The sequence below is a fragment of the Pristis pectinata genome, chromosome 7 (genome assembly GCF_009764475.1).
Source record: "Pristis pectinata isolate sPriPec2 chromosome 7, sPriPec2.1.pri, whole genome shotgun sequence".
Taxonomy (NCBI): Eukaryota; Metazoa; Chordata; class Chondrichthyes; order Rhinopristiformes; family Pristidae; genus Pristis; species Pristis pectinata.
In genome coordinates, this window is record NC_067411.1 from 52654825 (window position 1) to 52673985 (window position 19161).

Below are 19161 nucleotides of genomic sequence, written 5' to 3' on the forward strand. Positions count from 1 at the left end.
ACCCTGCAGTAAGTGCTGGAGGAAGTTCGGCTCAGGATTGATGAGCTGGAGCTGCAGCTTCAAACACTGCGCAGCATCAGGGAGGGAGAGAGGTATGTAGATACTGTACATCGGGAGACAGTCACCCCCCCCACCTCCCCTTAGAGCAGGTACTTCTCGGGTCCAGGAGGCAGATAGAGGGGTGACTGTCAGGGGAGAGAAAAGGAAAAAGAAAAAGAAAGGGAACAGGCAGACAGTGCAGAGGATCCCAGAGGCTGTTCCCCTCAGTAACAGGTTTTCCGATTTGGATGCTGTTGAGGGGGATGACCTACAGGGATCAAGCGGCCGTAGGCAGGTCTCTGGCACTGGGACTGGTCCTGCGGCTCAAATGGGAAGGGAGGGGAAGAGGAGGGCAATAGTGATAGGGGACTCGATAGTCAGGGAAACAGACAGGAGGTTCTGTGGAAGTGAGCATGAATTCCGAATGGTAGGTTTCCTCCCAGGTGCCAGGGTCCGGGATGTCTCTGATCGGGTCCACAGGATTCTTGAGCGGGAGGGAGAACAGCCAGAAGTCGTGGTTCATGTTGGTACCAACGACATAGGTAGGAAGAGGGATGAGGTCCTGAAAAGTGAGTTTAGGGAGCTAGGCAGAAGGCTGAAGAACAGGACCTCAAAGGTAGCAATCTCAGGATTGCTGCCAGTGCCACGTGATAGTGGAGGTAAGAATAGGAGGAGATGGCAGTTGAATGCATGGCTGAGGAGTTGGTGCAGGGGGCAAAGATTTAGATTTTTGGATAATTGGGATGTCTTCTGGGGAAGAGTGGATGGGTTACACCAGAACCCAAGGGAGACCAATATCCTTGCAGGCAGGTTTGCTAGGGTGTTTTGGGAGGGTTTAAACTAGTTTGCGAGGAGGATGGGAACCAGAGGGGTAGGTCAGAGGAAGAAGTGGATGGGGAAAAGTCAGATCTAACATGTAGAGAGGCTTTGAGGAAGAAGAAGCAGAGTACAGGGTATAAAAGTAGAAAGGTGGATAGGCTAAAGTGCATTTACTTAAATGCAAGTAGTATAGGAACAAGGGTGATGAACTGAGAGCTTGGATAAATACATGGGACTATGATATTGTGGCTCTTGCAGACACTTGGCTGTCATCAGGGCAGGAATGGATTTTGAATATTCCTGGATTTCAGTGTTTTAAAAGGGATAGGGAGGGGAGGAGAAGAGGAGGAGGGGTGGCGTTACTGGTCAGGGATACTATTACAGCTGCAGAAAGAGTGGATAATATATAAGGATCCTCTCTAGAGCCAGTATGGGTGGAGGCAGATACATTGGTCAAGTTCAAAAGATTGTTAGATAAGCATATGGAGGAATTTAAAATGGAGGGATATGTGGGAGGTACAGGTTAGATAGTCTTAGGCGTGGTTTAAAGGTTGGCACAACATTGTGGGCCAAAGGGCCTGTATTGTGCTGTATTGTTCTATGGTTCTATGGTTTTAAGTCCCCAGACCTACCTCCTTTAAACTCTTGTGCCTCTCACTCCAAGTCCAGGCTCCTGCTAACCTGTTATACTCAGTGCCCTGACTGCTGAATGGCTTTTTCGCCACCCTGTCTACCTGTGACACTGCTTTCAACAAACTATGCATTTGTACTCCAAGGTCCCTCTGTTCCACTACACTCCCTAGTGTCCTACCATTCTTAGTGTAGGTCCCACTATTGTTTGACTTTCCAAAATGCATCACCTCACACTGACATGTATTGAAATCCATTTGTATTGGCCCATTTCCCTAACTGATCAAGATTTCTGAACCCATGAACACTTCCTCTTTTGCACTATTTATTTACTTTTGTAATTTATAGTAATTTTGATGTCTTTATGTATTGCACTGTACTGCTGCTGCAAAACAACAATTTCATGACATGTGACCTGATTCAATACTGATTCTGAAGATCTCCCTGTAATCTACGATAATTTTCTTCACTGTCAACACCACCTCCTAATTTTGTGTCATCTGAAAACTTGCTGATCAAGCCTTGTACATCCAAATCATTTATATAAATAATGAATAACAAGGGTCCCAATACCGATACCTGTGCCACACCACTCGTCACCAGTCTCCATTCCGAGAAACAACCTTCAACCACCACTCTCTGCTTCCTACCTCCAAGCCAGTTTTAATCCACCTAACCAGATCTCCCTGGATTCCATGGGACCAGCCCAGCCTACCATGCGGGACCTTGCCAACGGGCTTGCTAAAGTTCAAATAGTTCCACGGCCATACCCTCATCTACCCTTTTGGTTACCTCTTCAAAGAACTCTAAAATATTCGTCAAACACGACTTCTCACACACAAAGCCATGCTGACTCCTCCTAATCTATCCAAATGATGGTAGATCCTGTACCCTCAGAATTCCCTCCAGTAACTCCCCCACCACTGAATTACGAGGATGTTGCCAGGAATAGAGGGCCTGAGTTATAGGGAGAGGTTGGCCAGGCTAGGTCTTTATTTCTTGGAGTATCAGAGAATGAGGGGTGATCTTATAGAGGTTTATAAAATCATGAGGGGCATAGTCTTTTCTCTACTAGGGGACAAAGATTTTGGGTGAGAGGGAAAGATTTAAAAGGGACTTGAGGGGCAACTTTTTCACAGAGAGGGTGGTGAATATATAGAACAAGCTGCCAGAGGAAGTGGTTGACGCAGGTACAATAGTATCATTTAAGAAGTACTTGGATAGGTACATGGAGGGATATGGGCTGCACACAGGAAATTGGGACTAGCTGGGTGGGCACCATGGTCGGCATGAACTCATTGGGCTGAAGGGCCTGTATCTGTGCTGTACTGCTCTATGACTCTATGACCACTGATGTCAGGCTGACCGGCCTGTAGTTCCCTGGCTTGTCCTTGCTATCCTTCTTAAACAAGGGAACGACATTAACCACTTTCCCATCTTCATGTTTTTCACCAGAAGCTAACGATGAAGCAAATATCTCAAGGGCCTCTGCAATTTCTTCTCTAGTGCTGTTCTGTACTGCTCTATATTCTATGTTCTATAAATATGCTAAATATTTGAAGTTGAGAAAGTACATATGCCATGCCCTCGACACAAATTCATGGAGAAAGAGCAGCAGGAGTGGAATGAACAGCATTTCAAAGAGTCAGCACTACAGTGGGCTCCTCTACAGAACTGTCCTGTGATTCTATCGAGCTGGAGGTTTAACCGCCCTCCCAGTGAGTGCAGAGTGAGGGTCCGTGGATGATCTAAGGCAGTTACACAGACTCACCTTCCTCTCCTCAAGCATTCTGTTCAGTGATACCAGAATCTGAGCAAATGTCGGCCTCTCATAAGGCTTTTCCCGCCAACACTGTCTCATCAATTCATACCTGAAAGAATTACATTTAATGATTTACAACAACCTTCCTCATTACACATGCTACATCAGTTGAATGTAAAACTAAATGAGCCTTAAAGCAGCATCACCTCTCTTGTCAATAGAGCATAATTATTAATAAACTCAAGAGAGAATTCAGGAATCATTTCTTTATGCAGAGAACCTGGGATTAACTCCAACAGCAGGTGTCTATGGTGAGGGGCAGAGATGCCTTTAGAGGAAGCTAAACAAATATATAAGGGAGAGAGGAAAAGGATCTGCTGTTGGTTGACAGGAGGTGGTGTGGGATAGGAAAGGAGGTTTAAGTGCCGCACAAACTCCCAGTAAGTACCAGCTGGGGTGAATGTTCTGATTCTGGATATGGAATGCTATGGAATCAGGTCAACACTTGATTAAAGCTTGCACATGATCTATTTGGAAATGAGAGACAGCAAATAGCTTAAATTGTCAGCAAGCATGAAGCAGGTTGGTCCACTGTCTTAGCTGCCATGTATTGTGGTGTGGAGCTTAACAAACATGAAAGAATCAGCACTATAATGGGCTCCTCTGCAGAACTGCCCCATGATTCTATGGAGCTGGAGGTTTAACCACCCTCCCAGCTGAATGCAGAGGTAGCTAGGTGCAACCATCTAGAGAAGAATAGCACCTACACTTCATCAACACAGTTGGGTGGTTTCTCCATCCGATATCCAAGGGGCAATTTCTCGTAGAGTTCAGCACAGGTCATTCCACAGTAGGGAGTGCCACCTGACCAGAGATATGAAATACAAAGAATCATTTTATCATCCGACTGGAATCCTTGCCCAAACTTATTGTTTTATGACATCATTTGGGGCCAGTACAAAACTGGGCAGAATTGAACATAGCTCACCCGTTGCACCAGCTCCTTTCCCTCCAACCTCCCACAATTATCTACCCATCACACAGCCTTCCTCCCCACAGCAGTCACATACCTACCCTTGCACCAACCTCACACATAGACCTCCACCCATATCTCTCTGTCTCTGTCTCTCTCTTTCTCTCTCACACACACACGCATACATACATACATACATACATACACACACACACACAATTCTTGCTTGGAAACCAATCACTGAGGACGAATGACTTGCAAAGATCAGACACTGGGCTCCCTAGAGCTACAGGAGTGATTTTAATAACGTTACTTACCCAGACTAACAATCTCCCATAAAAGAACTCCATATGACCATCTACAGAAAATAGTGAATGAGAAATGTTTTGGGAATATGCTTAATAAATTTCCTTTCTAACACATTCATAAGCCTTTTCATTATTAATTTCCGTATATTGAGGCTATCTAGTTAAGTCATTTCAAGTTGTTATGATAATATAAAAGTATTAAAGTGCCAAATGATGAGTATGCAATATCATTCTCCAGCCAGTCTGATCAGCATATGTACTTTTCACTAATCATAAAGGTCTTTTTTTTAAATTTCCCTAGTCATTAATCTAATGGAGCAGATTATCCAGCCTTTATAGAACTGATTGAATGAGTGTTAGGACACATCTATAAACTCAATGCAATCTGCCAGTTTATAGCCCAGTGAAGGTGAAAAACAGCTGATAGAGGGACCTGATAGAGGTATACAAAATTATGAAAGGTATAGATAGGGTGGAGAGTAAAAATCTCTTCCCCATGGGAGAGATCAGAGGGTGTAGTTAAAGATGAGAATGCAGAGCTTTAGAAGGGGTCTGAGGAAGAATTTATAGAGGGTGGTTGCAATGTGTGTGGTTTTTATAGAGGGTGGTTGCTGGAGGCAGGTAATCTCAAAATTTAAGAAGCACTTGAATGAGCACTTCAATCAACAAGGGTTCTTTGGCTACAGACCAAGTGCTGGTAAATTAGATTAGCACAGATAGGTACTTGGTGTTTCGCATGGACACGGTGGGCAAAGGGCCTGTTTCTGTGCTGTATGCCTCTATGATTCCATTAGTAAAACATCAATGCTTATCAAAAGTCTTCTTAATACCCAGATTACTAAGAAGCATTTTGGAATGCCAAGCCAACGTAGGACGTATACTATAAATGGTAGGGCACTAGGGAGTGTAAATGGAACAGAGGGACCTGAGAGTACAAGTGCATAGTTTGTTGAAAGTGGTGTCATGGGTAGACAGGGTGGTGAAAAAGGTGTTTAGCATGCTGGCCTCCATCAGTCAGGACATTGAGTACAGGAGTTGTGACATTATGTTGCAATTGTACAAGTCATTGGTGAGGCCACACTTGAAGTACTGTGGACAGTTTTGGTCACCCTGGAAAGATGTGGTTAACCTGTAAAGAGTTGAGAAAAGAATTATGAGGATATTGCCAGGACTAGACGGCCTGATGTATAGGGAGAGGTTGGCCAGGCTAGGTCTTTATTCCTTGAAATGTAGGAGAACGTGGGGCGACATATAGAAATGTTTAAGATTATGAGAGGCATAGATCAGGTGGACGAAAACAGTCTTTTCCACAGGGTAGGGGAGCCCAAAACTGGGGGGCATAGACTTAGGGTGAGAGGGGAAAGATTTAAGAGGGATATGAGGGGCAACTTTTTCATGGAGAGGGTGGTGAGTATATGGAATGAGCTGCCAGAGGAAGTGGTTGAGGCAGGTACGATAGTATCATTTAAGAAGCACTTGGATAGGTACTGTACATACAGAGGTGGAGCTTAGAGGGATTTGGGCTGAATGCAGGAAATTGGGACCAGCTAGGTGGGCACTGTGGTCAGCATGGACTCATTGAGCTGAAGGGCCTGTATTCATGCTGTATTGGTCTTTGACGTTATGACTCTATGACCATATCTTGAGAAGGAAAGACGGGCTTTATTGGGAGTAGAAATTGGTTTACTGAAATGAACTCCAACTGTTGAGCCTTTTCAGTATATTTCCACATGCATAATGTGGCAGAAATTTAGAACGTTCTCTGCAAACTGCAAGTGATGCTGGTCAATTGTTAATGGATCAATTTGTGTTCACAAGTTTGTACTAGTGAGTTCAAGAAAGGAAATAGTGATGTCCTGAAGCATATCAACATTTGGAAGAGGAAGAATTGAGGTGCATAAAGGTGGATAAATCCCCGGAGTCTGAACAAGTGGAAAGCAAGGGAAGAAATTGCTGGGGCTCTGGTAGAGATTTTGTATTTTTGTTAGCCACGGGTGAGGTACCGGAAGACTGGAAGGTGGCTAATGTTGTGCCTTTGTATGAGAAGGTCTGCAAAGACAAGCCAGGGAACTACAGGCCAGTGAGCTGAACATCAGTGGTTGGAAAATTACTGGAGGGGATTCTGAGAGACAGGATCTATCGGCATTTGGAAAGGCATGGACTGATTAGGGGTAGTCAGTGTAGCTGTGTGTGTGGGAAATTGTATCTCATGAATTTGATTGAACTTTTTTGATCTAGAGGATTGATGAGGGCAGGGTGGTAGATGCTATCTACATGGACAAGGTCCTGCATGGCAGGCTAGTCTGTAAGATTAGATCACATAGGATAGCCAACTGTATGCAAAACTGACTTGCTGGAAGGAGTCAAAGGCTGGTAACGGAGGGTTGTTTTTCAGATTTTGAGGCCTTTGACCAGTGGTGTGCCACAGGGATTGGTGTAGTGTTCTCTGTTATTTCTCATATATATTAACGCTTTACATAAGAATGAAGTTGGCATGATTAAGTTGTGGATGACACCAAAATTAGTGTAGAGGATAAAGAAGAAGATTGTTTAAGGTTACAAACTGCAAAAGTGGGCAAAGGAATGGCAGATGGAAGTGCAAAGTCAGTCAAGTGCGAAGTGATGCATTTTGGGAAGTTAGAGAGTCACACAGCATGGAAACAGGCCCTTTGGCCCAACTCATCCATGCCGACTGTATTGCCCAGCGAGCTAGTTCCATCTGCCCATGTTTGGCCCATAGCCCTCTAAACCTCTCCTATCCATGCACTTATCCAATTGGCTTTTAAATGTTGCTAAAGTGCCTGCCTCAGCCACTATCTCTGGCTGCTCACTACAAATACGCACCACCCTTTGTGTGAAGCTGCCCCTGATGTCCCTTTTAAATCTCTCACCTCTGATTTTAAACCTACGCCCTCTTGTTTTTAGCACCCCCTGCCTGGGAAAAAGACCATGTGCTTTTACCTTGTCTATGCCCCTCATGATCTTATATACCTCTAGCAGATCACCCCTCAATCTCCTACATTCCAGGGAATAAAGCCCTAGTCTACGCAACCTCTCCTTGTAATTCATGTCGCCAAGTCCAGGCAACATCCTGGTAAATCTTTTCTGCACTCTTTCTAGTTTAATAACATATTTCCTACAACAGAGTGACCAAATGTGTACACAATACTTCAAGTGCAGCCTCACTAACTTCTTATATAACTGCAATATATCTTCCCAACTCCCATACTCAATACCCTGACTGATGAATGCCTTCTTCATCACCCTATCTCACTTGTATTCCAGTTAAACCAGGGCAGGACATACACAGGACTCATGGGAGTGTTGTGGAATAGAGAGACCGAGGGTTATAAGAACACAGTTCCCTGAAAGTGGTGAACGTGGATGGCATATTTACCTTCATCGGTCAAGGCACTGAGTACAAGAGTTTGGATGTCATGTTACAGCTGTACAAGATGTTGGTGAGACTGCACCTGGAATTTTATGTGCAGTTCTGGTTGGCATTTCATAGGAAGGATGTGACCAAGCCAGAGAGGGTGCAGAAAAGATTCACAAGGATATAGCTGGGACCGGACGGCTTGAGTTGTAAACAGAGACTGTTTTTTCTGGAGCAAAGGAGACTGAGGGGTGAGCTTGTTGAGGTTTATAAAATCATGAGAGGCATTGATGGCTACAGTATTTTTCCCAGGGTAGGAAAGTCAAAAATTAGAGGGCATAGGTTTAAGGTGAAAGGGGAAAGATTTAAAGGGGACCTGAGGGGCAAATTTTACACAGAGAGTGGTGGATATGTGGAAAGAGTTGCCAGAGAATGCTCTAGAGGTGGCTACATTTACAATGTTTAAAAGATATTTGGACAGGTACTTGGGTAGGAGAGGTTTAGAGAGATATGGGCCAAATGAAGGCAAATGGGACGAGCTCAGGTAGGCACCCTGATCACCGTGGACGAGGTGGGCTGAAGAGCCTGTTTCTGTGTGGTATAACTCTATGATTCTGTTATCAAAGGTATTAAGAAATTGAGGGATAAGGTGGACATGTAGACTCAGGTCAAGGATCAGCCACGATCCCATTGAATGGCGGAAAAGGTGAAATGGCCTCTTCTTATATGTGATTTGATGGCAGCTGTGAATAAGTTATCAGAAAGTGAAGCTTGTTATTTCTTGAATTAATTGCCTGGACACTTGGATAACATTCCATAGGTTCTTTCAGACCACCCTTTATTTTCTGAATGTTGGAAATTGGGTGCAATGGGATGGGGGTTGGGTGTGGTGGGAGAATAAATTCTTTTTGATTTTGTCACACTAAATGAGCATCACACACTCCTACATCAAGTGGGATGCAGCCAACAGCAGGATATGACTTCTGAAACTCGACCCCACCAACCTCATCAACGCTTCTTACTGCCCATGTCTCCCACAAACCATTCCTCACTCTATTGCACTTCATGTAATACTGCTTTCAATTCTCTATTCTGTGTTCATTCTTCCCAATGTAATTGTTAACTTTCCATCAAATTATGAAAACTCATCCCATTCAGAAGAGGGTTGAAATTTCCTCAAATATACAGGTCTTAGAAGGAAATACACTTCAGCTGTCAAAGGTAAAAAAATAATCACACTAGTCTTAAAGGAATTAAAACATAGATGCCTGGGGTGTGGAAAATTGCAGCTCATGACCCAATATGGACACTTGCCATCAATCTAGTTTTATAACCGTATAATGGGTGTGGTGATATTTTTTGTTACTTCAAGGGTATTTTTTCATAAGAGTTATATATCACAGAAGCAGGCCTTGGCCCAACTCATCTTTTACCTTTGACAGTGTACATAAAATGGCAGTCAAGGCAGTGGAATGTTCCTCCTGCAAGATGTGGAAGTCAGAGAACGTCACGGTCTTCCTGGTGGCTATATCTGTGGGAAGTGCACCCAGCTGCAGCTCCTGACAGACCAGGACAAGGAACTGGAGCTGGAGTTGGATGTACTCAGGATCACCAGGATTGTGAGGATATCATAGATGAGAGTTTCAGTGAGGTGGTTACACCTAAGGTGCAGGCTACAGATAGATAGGTGACTGCCAGGAAAAGTAAGGAGAGGAGGCAGACAGTGCAAGGTTCCCCTGTGGCCATTCCCCTGACAAACAGGTATACCTCTTTAGATACTGTTGAGGGGATGTCCTTTCAGAGGCCAGCAGCAGTAGCCAGGTCAGTGGCACCGTGCCCAACTCTGAGGCAAAGAACGGAAGAGTGAAATCAGGCAGAGCGATAGTGATAGGAGACTCAATAGTAAGGGGCACAGATAGGCTTTCCTGTGTTGCCTCCCTGGTGCCAGGGTCAAGGATGTCTTGCAGCGGGTATAGGACATTCTGAGAGGAGAGGGTGAACAGCCAGAGGTTGTGGTCCATATTTGTACCAATGACATAGAAAAGAGCAGGGATGAGGTCCTGCAAAGTGATTTTAGGGAGCTGGGTAGAAAGTTGAAAAGCAGGACTTGCAGGATTGTAATCTCAGGATTACTACCCGTGCCACATACTAGTGAGGTGAGAAATAGATACATAGTGCAGTTCAATATGTGGCTAAGGAGCTGGTGCAGGAGGGAGGCTTCAGATTTATGGATCATTGGGCTCTCTGGTGGGACCTGTACAAAGAAGACAAGTTGCAGCTGAACTGGACGGGAACCAATATCCTCAGGAGGCTTTTAACTTGAGTGGCAGGGGGATGGGAACCACAGCAGCAGGGCAACAGGTGGTAGGGGTGAAGACAAGAAAGATGGTATGACAAGTAAGACTGAAAGGAAGGACAGCAAGGGGCAGGCTAATAAACACAGTGGGACTGATGGGCTGAAATGTGTTTATTTCAATGTTAGGAGTATTATGGGTAAGGAGGATGAAGTTAGAGCCCGGATCAGTACATGGAATTATGATGTTGTTGCCATTACAGAGACCTGGATGTGTGAAGGACAGGACTGGCTGTTCAATGTTCCTGGGTTTTGTAGTTTTAGGTGTGATGGGGGGGCTCAAAAGAGGTGGAGGGGTTGCAGTACTGATAAGGGAGAATGTCACGGCAGTACTCAGAGAGGACATATTGGAGGGCTCATCCACAGAGGCAATTTGGGTGGAGCTCAGAAATAGGAAAGGTGCAATTCTGCTGATGGGATTGTACTATAGACCTCCCAATAGCCACCGAGAGATGGAGGAACAAATACAGTATGTAGACAGATTATGGAAAGGTGAAGAAACAACAGGGTTGTCATAGTGGGGGACTTTAACTTCTCCAGTATTAACTGGAACTTCCCAAATACAAGAGGCTTAGACGTGGTGGGAATTTTACAGTGTATCCTGGAAGGGTTCTTGAAACAGTGTGTGTAGAGTTCAACTGGAGGAGAGAACATACTGGACCTAGTTTTGGGAAACGAGCCAGGCCAGGTGACAGACCTGATAGTGGATAAACATTTTGGGAATAATGACCACAACTCATTATGTTTTCAGATAGTTATCAGGAAGGATAAAATTGGATTTTACAGGAAGGTACTGAATTGGGGGATGGCAAATTACAGCAGGATTGACAGGAGCTAAGGGGTGTTGATTGGGAGCAGCTGCTGTTGGACAAGTCCCCGTCTGACATGTGGGAATTGTTTAAAGACCAGCTGATCACAGCTCAGGATTGGCACATTCTGGTAGGTAGTAAGGACAAGGATGGTAAGGTAAGGGAAGCTTGGATGACCCAAGAGGTCCTGAATTTAGTCAGGAAGGATAAGGAAGAATACTTAAGGTTTAGGAAGCTAAAATCAGACCTAGCCCTTGTAGAATATAAAGATAGCAGGGAAGTGCTCAAGCAGGCGATTAGGAAGGGCAAAGGTGGCCTTGAAATGTTCTTGGCAAGCAGGATCAAGGAGAATCCCAAAGCATTTTATACTTACATTAAGAAAAAGAGGATAACTATTAAGAGGGTAGGTCCACTCAAGGATAAAGGAGGGAATTTGTGCTTGGAGTCAGAGCAAATGGCTGAGGTGCTAACTGAGTACTTTGTGTTGGTACTTACCGAGGAGAAGAAGTTGGAGGATAGTGAAGACATGCTAATGTGCTGGGACATTTTGAGATTGAGGCAGAGGTGGTGCTGGATCTTCTGAAAAGCATTAAGGTGGATAAGTCCCCAGGGCCTGATGGCATATATCCCAGAATATTGAAAGAAGCAAGTGAGGAGATTGCTGGGGCTTTGACAGGGATCTCTGTATCCTCACTAGCAACAGGCGAGGTCCCAGAGGACTGGAGAGTAGCAAATTTTGTGACCTTGTTCAAGAAAGGAAAAAAAGGATTATCCAGGTAATTATAGGCCAGTGAGCCTCATGCCAACAGTAAGGATACTGAGGGATAGGATTTATGCACATTTTAAAAGGCATGACCTGCTTAGGGACAGTCAGCATTTGTTTGTGCGGGGCAGGTCATGCCTACAAACTTGATTGAGTTTTTTGTGGAGGTGACAAAGGTGCTCAATGAGGGTAAGGCAGTAGATGTTATCTACGTGGACTTTAGTAAGGCATTTGACAAAGTCCCTCATATGGTAGGTTGTTTCAGAAAATAAGGATGCATGGGATGCAGGGTAAATTGCAAGTTTGGATTTGGAACTGGCTTGCCCTTAGGAGACAGAGAGTAGGGGTGGAAGGCTGTTATTCTGACTGGAGGTCTGTGACCAGTGATGTTCTGCAAGAATCAGTGCTGGGACCTCTGTTGTTTGTGATGTATATCAATGTTTTGGATGAAAATGTAGATGGGTGGATTAGCAAGTTTGCAGATGACACCAAGATTGGTGGAGTTGTGGACAGTGTAAAGAACTATCAAAAAATACAGCGGGATAGAGATCAGTTACAGATGTGGGCAGAGAAGTGGCAGATAGAGTTTTTGTCTCTGGCAACTGTGTGGTGTTGCACTTTGGGAGGTCAAATGAAAGGAGAAAGTATACAATTAATAGAAAGTATGCACTCTGTACTAACTTAATGTAACTGCACTGTGTAATGAATTGACCTGTAAGATCGGTTTGTAAGACAAGTTTTTCACTGTACCTCGGTACAAGTGACAATAATAAACCAATACCAATAGCGATAATGGTAGGTCCCTTAGTAACATTGAGATACAGAGATATCTTGGGATCCAGGTCCATAGTTCACTGAGAGTGACTACACAAGTGGTAAAGGCGGCATATGGAATGCTTGCCTTTATTGGTAGGGGTGTTGAATATAAGAGTAAGGGAGTCATGTTGCAGCTATATAAAACTTTAGTCATACCCCACTTGGGGTATTGTGTGCGGTTCTGGTTGCCCAATTATAGGCAGGATGTGGAGATTGTGGGAAAGGTGCAGAAGAAGTTTACCAGGATGTTGCCTGGATTAGAGAGTATGAGCTATAAGGAAAGGTTGGACAAACTTGGGTTGTTCTCCTTAGAGCGTCTGAGGCTGAGGAGAGACCTGATAGAGGTTTTTAAAATTATGAGAGGCATAGTTAGGGTAGACAGTCAGAATCTGTTTCCCTGGGTAGAAATGTCAAACACCAGAGCCCATGCTTTTAAGGTTAGAGGGGGAATATTTAAAGGAAACATGAGGGGCAATTTTTTTTACACAGAGAATGGTAGGGGTCTGGAATGGGTTACCAGGGGTAAGTAGTGGAAGCCAGCAGTTTGGTAGAGTTTAAGAGGCATTTAGATAAACACATGAATATGAAGGGAATGGAGCGATATGGATAATAAGTAGGAGGAGGACATTTAGCATAAATTGGCATCAAGATCGGCACAACATTGTGGGCCGAATGGCCTGTCCAGTGCTATTGTACTCTTCTATGTTCTACATTCTATGTTCATCCATGCCAACCAAGGTGTTAGTCCTATTTGCCTGTATTTGGCCCATATTGCTCTGAACCTTTCCCATGCATGTACCTGTCCAAATATCTTTTAAATGTTGTGATTGTACCCTCCTTTACTACTTCCTCTGTGAGTTTCCATATATCCACCATTCTCTCTGTGGAAAAAAAAGCCTCTCAGATCCCCTTGAAATCTTTCTCTTCTCACCTTAAAGCTATGCCCTCTAGTTTTAGATTCCCCTGCTCTGGAAACAAGGCTGTGACAATTCATCATATTCATGCCCCTTATGATTTCATAACCCTTTATAATGTCACCACTCAGCTGCCTTCTATCCAGGGAAAACAGTCCCAGACTATCCAATCTCTCCTGATAACTCAAGGCCCCGTAGAGTCAGCAACATCAAAGAGTCATAGAGTTATACAGCATGGAAACAGGCCCTTCAGCCCAACTGGTCCATGCCAATCAAGATGCCCAATCCAAGCAAGTCCCATTTTCCGGTGTTTGGTCCATAACCTTCAAAAACTTTCCAATCCATGTATCTGTCCAACTGTCTTTGAAAAGCTGTTATTGTACCTGTCTCAACCACTTCTGCTTGTACTTGTACTCCAAGGTTCCTTTGTTCAACAACACTTCCCAATTCTCTGTGAAAGTCCTACCTGGATTTAACTTTCCAAAGTGCAACACCTGGCACTTATCTGAATTAAACTTAGTTTGCCATTCCTCAGCCCACTTACTCAGCTGATCAAGATCCCCTGCAGTTTTTGATAACCTTCTTGAATGTCCATTATACCACCTATTTTAGTGTCATCTGCAAACTTACTAACCATGCCTTGTATATTCTTATCCAAATTGTTGATATAGATGACAAACAACAGTGAGCCTAGCCCCAACCCCTGAGGCACACCACTAGTCACGAGCCTCCACTCCGTGAAACTACTTTAACTACCTTCCACCATCACCTCTGCTTTCTACCAGCAAGACCAACGTGTATCCAAGTAGCCAGCTCTCCCTGGATTCCATACGATTCAACCTTCTAGAACAGCCTACCATGTGGAACCTTATCAAAGGCCTTACTGAAGTCCATATAAACCACGTCTACTGCCCTGCCCTTTATCAACTTTCTCGGTCACATTATCAAAAAAATTCTATAAGTTCGTAAGACATGATGTCCCATGCATACTGACTACCCCTAATCAACCCCTGTCTTTTCAGATGTACATATATCTTATCCCTCAGAATCCTCTCCAGAAACTTACCTACCACAAATGTTAGACTTACTGGTCTATAGTTCCCAGGTTGTTCTTTGCAGCCCTTCTTAAATAAAGGCACAACATTCACTACCCAACAGTCTACCAGCACCTCACCCCTGGCTAATGATGATGCAAATATCTCAGGCAGGGCTCCCACAATTTCTTCTCTAGCCTTGTAAATCCTTGTAAATCTTTTCTGCACCCTCTCTAGCTTAATAATTTCCCTTTTTTTCATTCGTTATATTATTGACTTTGCACCAACTTCAAATTTTGCTGGGAGATCTTTCTTCCAGTTTTGCTGGATTTATGTTATTCATGTATTTTGAGAATTAGGGATGAAGTGTTAACCAGTTGCAACATACCAGGTAAATGAGATTATGAAGTCAATAAGGAACTTACACATCACTGTTGGTCGTGTAAACGCTGTAATTTAAAGATTCAATGGCCATCCATCGGACTGGTAGTCTTCCCTATTAGATGGTAAAACAGGAGTGGAAAATGCCATATTACTTTAATCACAATGTCACGTTATATGAAAAGAGTAATATTCCCTGAGATCCTGCAATATCAGTGAATTGAGTTATAAAGCGCGAAGCTCAGGATTTTGTGTTCCAATACCAATGGCTTTCATTGGTGCTGGCTACATACTCTTGTTGCAAGGGCTCTACAGAAGATTCCATCCCTGTACTCCATACAGGATGAGATGCAAGTTTTTATTTGATGTTTGCTCTCCCAGTGGTGGATCTTGTTTGTTGAGGGTTGAAGAAAGAAGTATGACTCAGAATGCCTCCGATACACAAAGACCAGGAGCAGCTTAATGCAGCCAATTGAGGAAGACTCCTCAGAGAGAGAAGAACTTCCAATCCTAAGACTGGCCCTAAGTCTACCAGTCATCACTACTGTTCCCACCAAGGCTATATCAACAGCATCTCCCAAACTTGCAACCTCTAGCACCAAGTAGAACAAGGCACATGGAACCTAAATCCTAGAATGCCCCGACATCATTGTGGGACTGCCTTCAACAGAAGCAGTGGCTAAAGAAGGTGGCTCACCACCAACTGTTCAAGTGCAATCAGGAATGAGCAACAAATACTGATCTTGCCAGGAATGCTCAGGTCCAGTGGATTAATTCTTTCATAGTTTTTTTGGTTCTTAGGAGATTCTGGGTTGAGAGAACTTCAGGTCTGTTGAAATCTGTGGCCTTTGGAGATCACTGGATTTGATTTTACAATGTCCCATTCATGTTTTGTACTCACCATTGTTTTTTTTACATAAACTTCCTTCCCTCTGGACAATCCAAAGTCAGCAATCTTTGCGACATAGCCATCTCCTACAAGAACATTTCTCGCTGCTAGATCCCTGTGAATAAACTTAAAAATGGGAAGTTCTCAACAAAACTGTCCTTCAGTAGTGCCACTTCACTTCTGCAGTGTTCCCTTATCACTGCCCCTCCAAGAGTGCAGTGTTCCCTCATCATTGCCCCTCCAAGTGTGAACACATGTTCAGTACTGTCCCCCTCACAGTGCAACACTCCTTCAGTGCTGCCCCTCTGACAAGTATGGCTCCCTCAGTACTGCTCCACCCACAGTGCGGCACTCCCTCAATACTGCCCCTCCAACAGTGTGATGCTCCCTTAGTACTGCTACTCTGACAGTGTGGAATTCCCTCAGTAGTGTGGCACTCCTTCTGTGCTGCCCAGTGTGGCTTTCCATCAGTACTGCCCCCATAACAGTGGAGCCTTCTGTCATTACCACCCCTCTGACAGTTCAGTGCTCCCTCAGTACTTCTCCTCTATCAGCACGGCTCTCCTTCAGTACTGCCCTTTCGATAGTGCTGTGTTCCCTCAGTACAATCTCTCTCACTGTATGACACTCTTGCAGTACAGCTTTTAGGTTTCATGGAGTATCCAACTGTGTAGCATTCTCCCAGTACTGCTCCAACATGGGAGGGCCAATACTGAGTGTTTGCTGCACTCTCTATGGGAGAGGAAGTATTGAGAAAGCACACTCCCTTTGACAGGTCAGTACTTTCTCAGTATTCCCTCTCCCATGGCATTGAGGTCACTTAGTACTGCCTATCCAACAGTTTGTTGCTCCTCTTACATTGAGTTTTTCCTCAGTACTACCTCTCTGACAGTGTAGCATTCCCTCAGTACTGCCTCTCTGAGAAGGTCTGCCTCAGTACTTCTCTGATATGTGGCTCTCCCTCAGCACTGTCCTTCCACTGTATGGTTCTCCCTCAACACTGCCTCTTCGACAGTGAGGCACTGATTCAGTACTGTTCTTCTAAAGGTGTGACTCTCTGCTAGTACTTCCTTTGCCACAGTGTAGTGCTCCCTCATTATTACTCTCTGACAGTGAGGCTCTCCCTTGGTACTGCCCACCTGACAGTGTAATTATCTCATATCCATCCGGTTATTCCTGAGAAATAGAAATTTTGTTCCCTGGACATGTGAGAGCAGATACTGAGGCAGAGATACAATTCTTGATGAGGCCCTCACAGCCAAAAGGAAATGGGAGCACAGTCTCAAAATAAGGTGTCAGTGATTAGGACCGAGATGGAGAAAAAGTTTCTTTTCCCAGAGGGAGGTGAAATTTTGGAATTGTCTATATAGGAGGGCTGTGGAGCTCAGTCACTGAGTATGTTCTGGACATAGATTGACAGATTTGTGGACTTGAATCAGAAAATCCAACTGAAAAATGGATAAGGTAGGGAAGAGTGGAGTACTGAATAGTAGGGTGGACTGGACGCCTAGCCCTAGACTATTTCAGTGTCCTTATGTTATGAAGCGTTGTCAGTCTAATTAGTCTGAACCTTATCTGGTCTCAGCAGGAGTTAACTTATCTCAGCTCGCTGTGACTGCCACACTGAGCCAGGACTGAAAATAAATTAACTAAAAGGGAGGTGGAAGGATGAAACATAAAAGATAAAGGCCATAACTCTGAAAAGGTCAGCAGAAACATGGAAAATAGAAGTAGACCACTCGGTTCTTTGGGCCTGGTCCATCATTCAATGCAGTCGTGGTGATCATCTAATTAATACCCTGATCCTGCCTTCTCCCATTATCCCTTGATCCCTTTGGCAGTAATAAATATATCTACCTCCTTCTTGAAAATATGCAATGACTCAACCTCCACTGTCTTCTGTGATATAAAATTCCACAGAATGACCAGTGAAAAAAATTCTCCTGACCTTGGTTCCAAATGGCATATCCTGTATCATGAGTTCTGGACTTTTCAGCCATCAGAAAAATCTTCCCTGCATCAGGTTTGTCTACTCCTGTTAGAATTTAATAGTTTTCTATGACAGCTCCTTCTCTTCTGTCTAAACTCGAGTGATATAGGCCTAACCCATCCAATCTCTCCATTACCATCTGTCATGTCTCTCTGTCAGATCTGCCATCCCTGTTGTGCTCTCAACCATGGCAAGAATGTGGTTCCTTATAAAAGGAGACCAAAACTGCACACAAAACTCCAAATGGGATCTCACCAAGGTTGTGCACAGCTGCAGCAAGTCATCGTTGCTTCTGACTCAAATCCTTTTGCAGTGGAGGCCAGCATACAATTTGCCTTCCTAACTGATGTTGCACCTGAACCCTTGCTTTCAGTGACCAGTGTACAAAGACACACAGGTCATATTGCAGCTTCCCTTTTCCCAGAACACTGAGATGACAATATAAAATGCAGCAAACCTGCTTCTGGCTGAGGTAATCCATGCCTTTGCTGACATCGGCAGCAAATTGCAGCAGCTGCTGGGAGGAGAGGGTGGAGGCAGTGCTGTGTGCAATGGCATAGGCCGGGTCTGTCTCCAGCACTCTGCTGTTTCTCAGAAAATCCAACAAGTTTCCATGTGGTGCAAATTCAATGGCAACGTATAGGTATCCTGTAGCCAAAGTCACAAAGGAAATTCAGAGCAATTCCATGAAAAAACTGTTCAATTCAGTCACTACACTCACTCCAGAGACCTACAGATTTCTTTTGGTCAAGTATTTATCCAATTTCCCTTTGAATGTTCCTGCTAATTCTGCTTCCTGTGGCTTTTCAGGCAGTGCATTCCAGATCACAGCCATTCGTTCTCTTAAAACATCTGCTTCAAACTCCTTGCCTTAAATTGGTGTCCTCCATTACCTTATCTTCCTTTCTTACACCATCAAAACAATAATTTCCCTGTGACCTGGAGATAATACTTCCCATATAAATATAATGAAATGTTAAGCAGGTCCTGCAAGCAATTTAAGGTAGCTAACTCACATTATTGCTTTTCTATGTCAGATTTCCAATTATTTCTGTTTACAGGTTTTAAGTTCATGGATATTTGCAAGACAAACCTGAGCTCCGTCACAATACACTTGAAAGACTGTCAGCGGACAGATTGCCTTATCAAAGTTATCTGAGTAGGTGTGAGGTAAGGCAAGATAGGAATGTTCATTTTGCTGGTGTTTTGGGAGTGATAATACAAAGATTAAACTCTAGAACTCTATTGCCCAGGTATTGATCGACCTGGAGAGCTTACTTTGTGAGAATTCAGACCTGAAAGAGA

The 19161-nt window shown here is 44.0% G+C and overlaps 1 protein-coding gene across 5 annotated transcripts in view; it reads right to left on the bottom strand.

Moving 5' to 3' along the window:
* The window catches only part of tek (TEK tyrosine kinase, endothelial), a 152192-nt gene that overhangs the window by 4783 nt on the left and 128248 nt on the right, over positions 1 to 19161 (bottom strand). For all 5 annotated transcript variants that reach the window (XM_052020713.1, XM_052020717.1, XM_052020716.1 and 2 more), the window contains 6 exons: positions 18314 to 18504; positions 15879 to 15992; positions 15022 to 15092; positions 4541 to 4581; positions 4018 to 4114; positions 3260 to 3359 (listed from right to left, as the gene is read on the bottom strand). In XM_052020713.1, coding sequence (XP_051876673.1) covers positions 3260 to 3359; positions 4018 to 4114; positions 4541 to 4581; positions 15022 to 15092; positions 15879 to 15992; positions 18314 to 18504 — 614 coding nt within the window. The remainder of the gene's footprint in view (positions 1 to 3259; positions 3360 to 4017; positions 4115 to 4540; positions 4582 to 15021; positions 15093 to 15878; positions 15993 to 18313; positions 18505 to 19161) is intronic.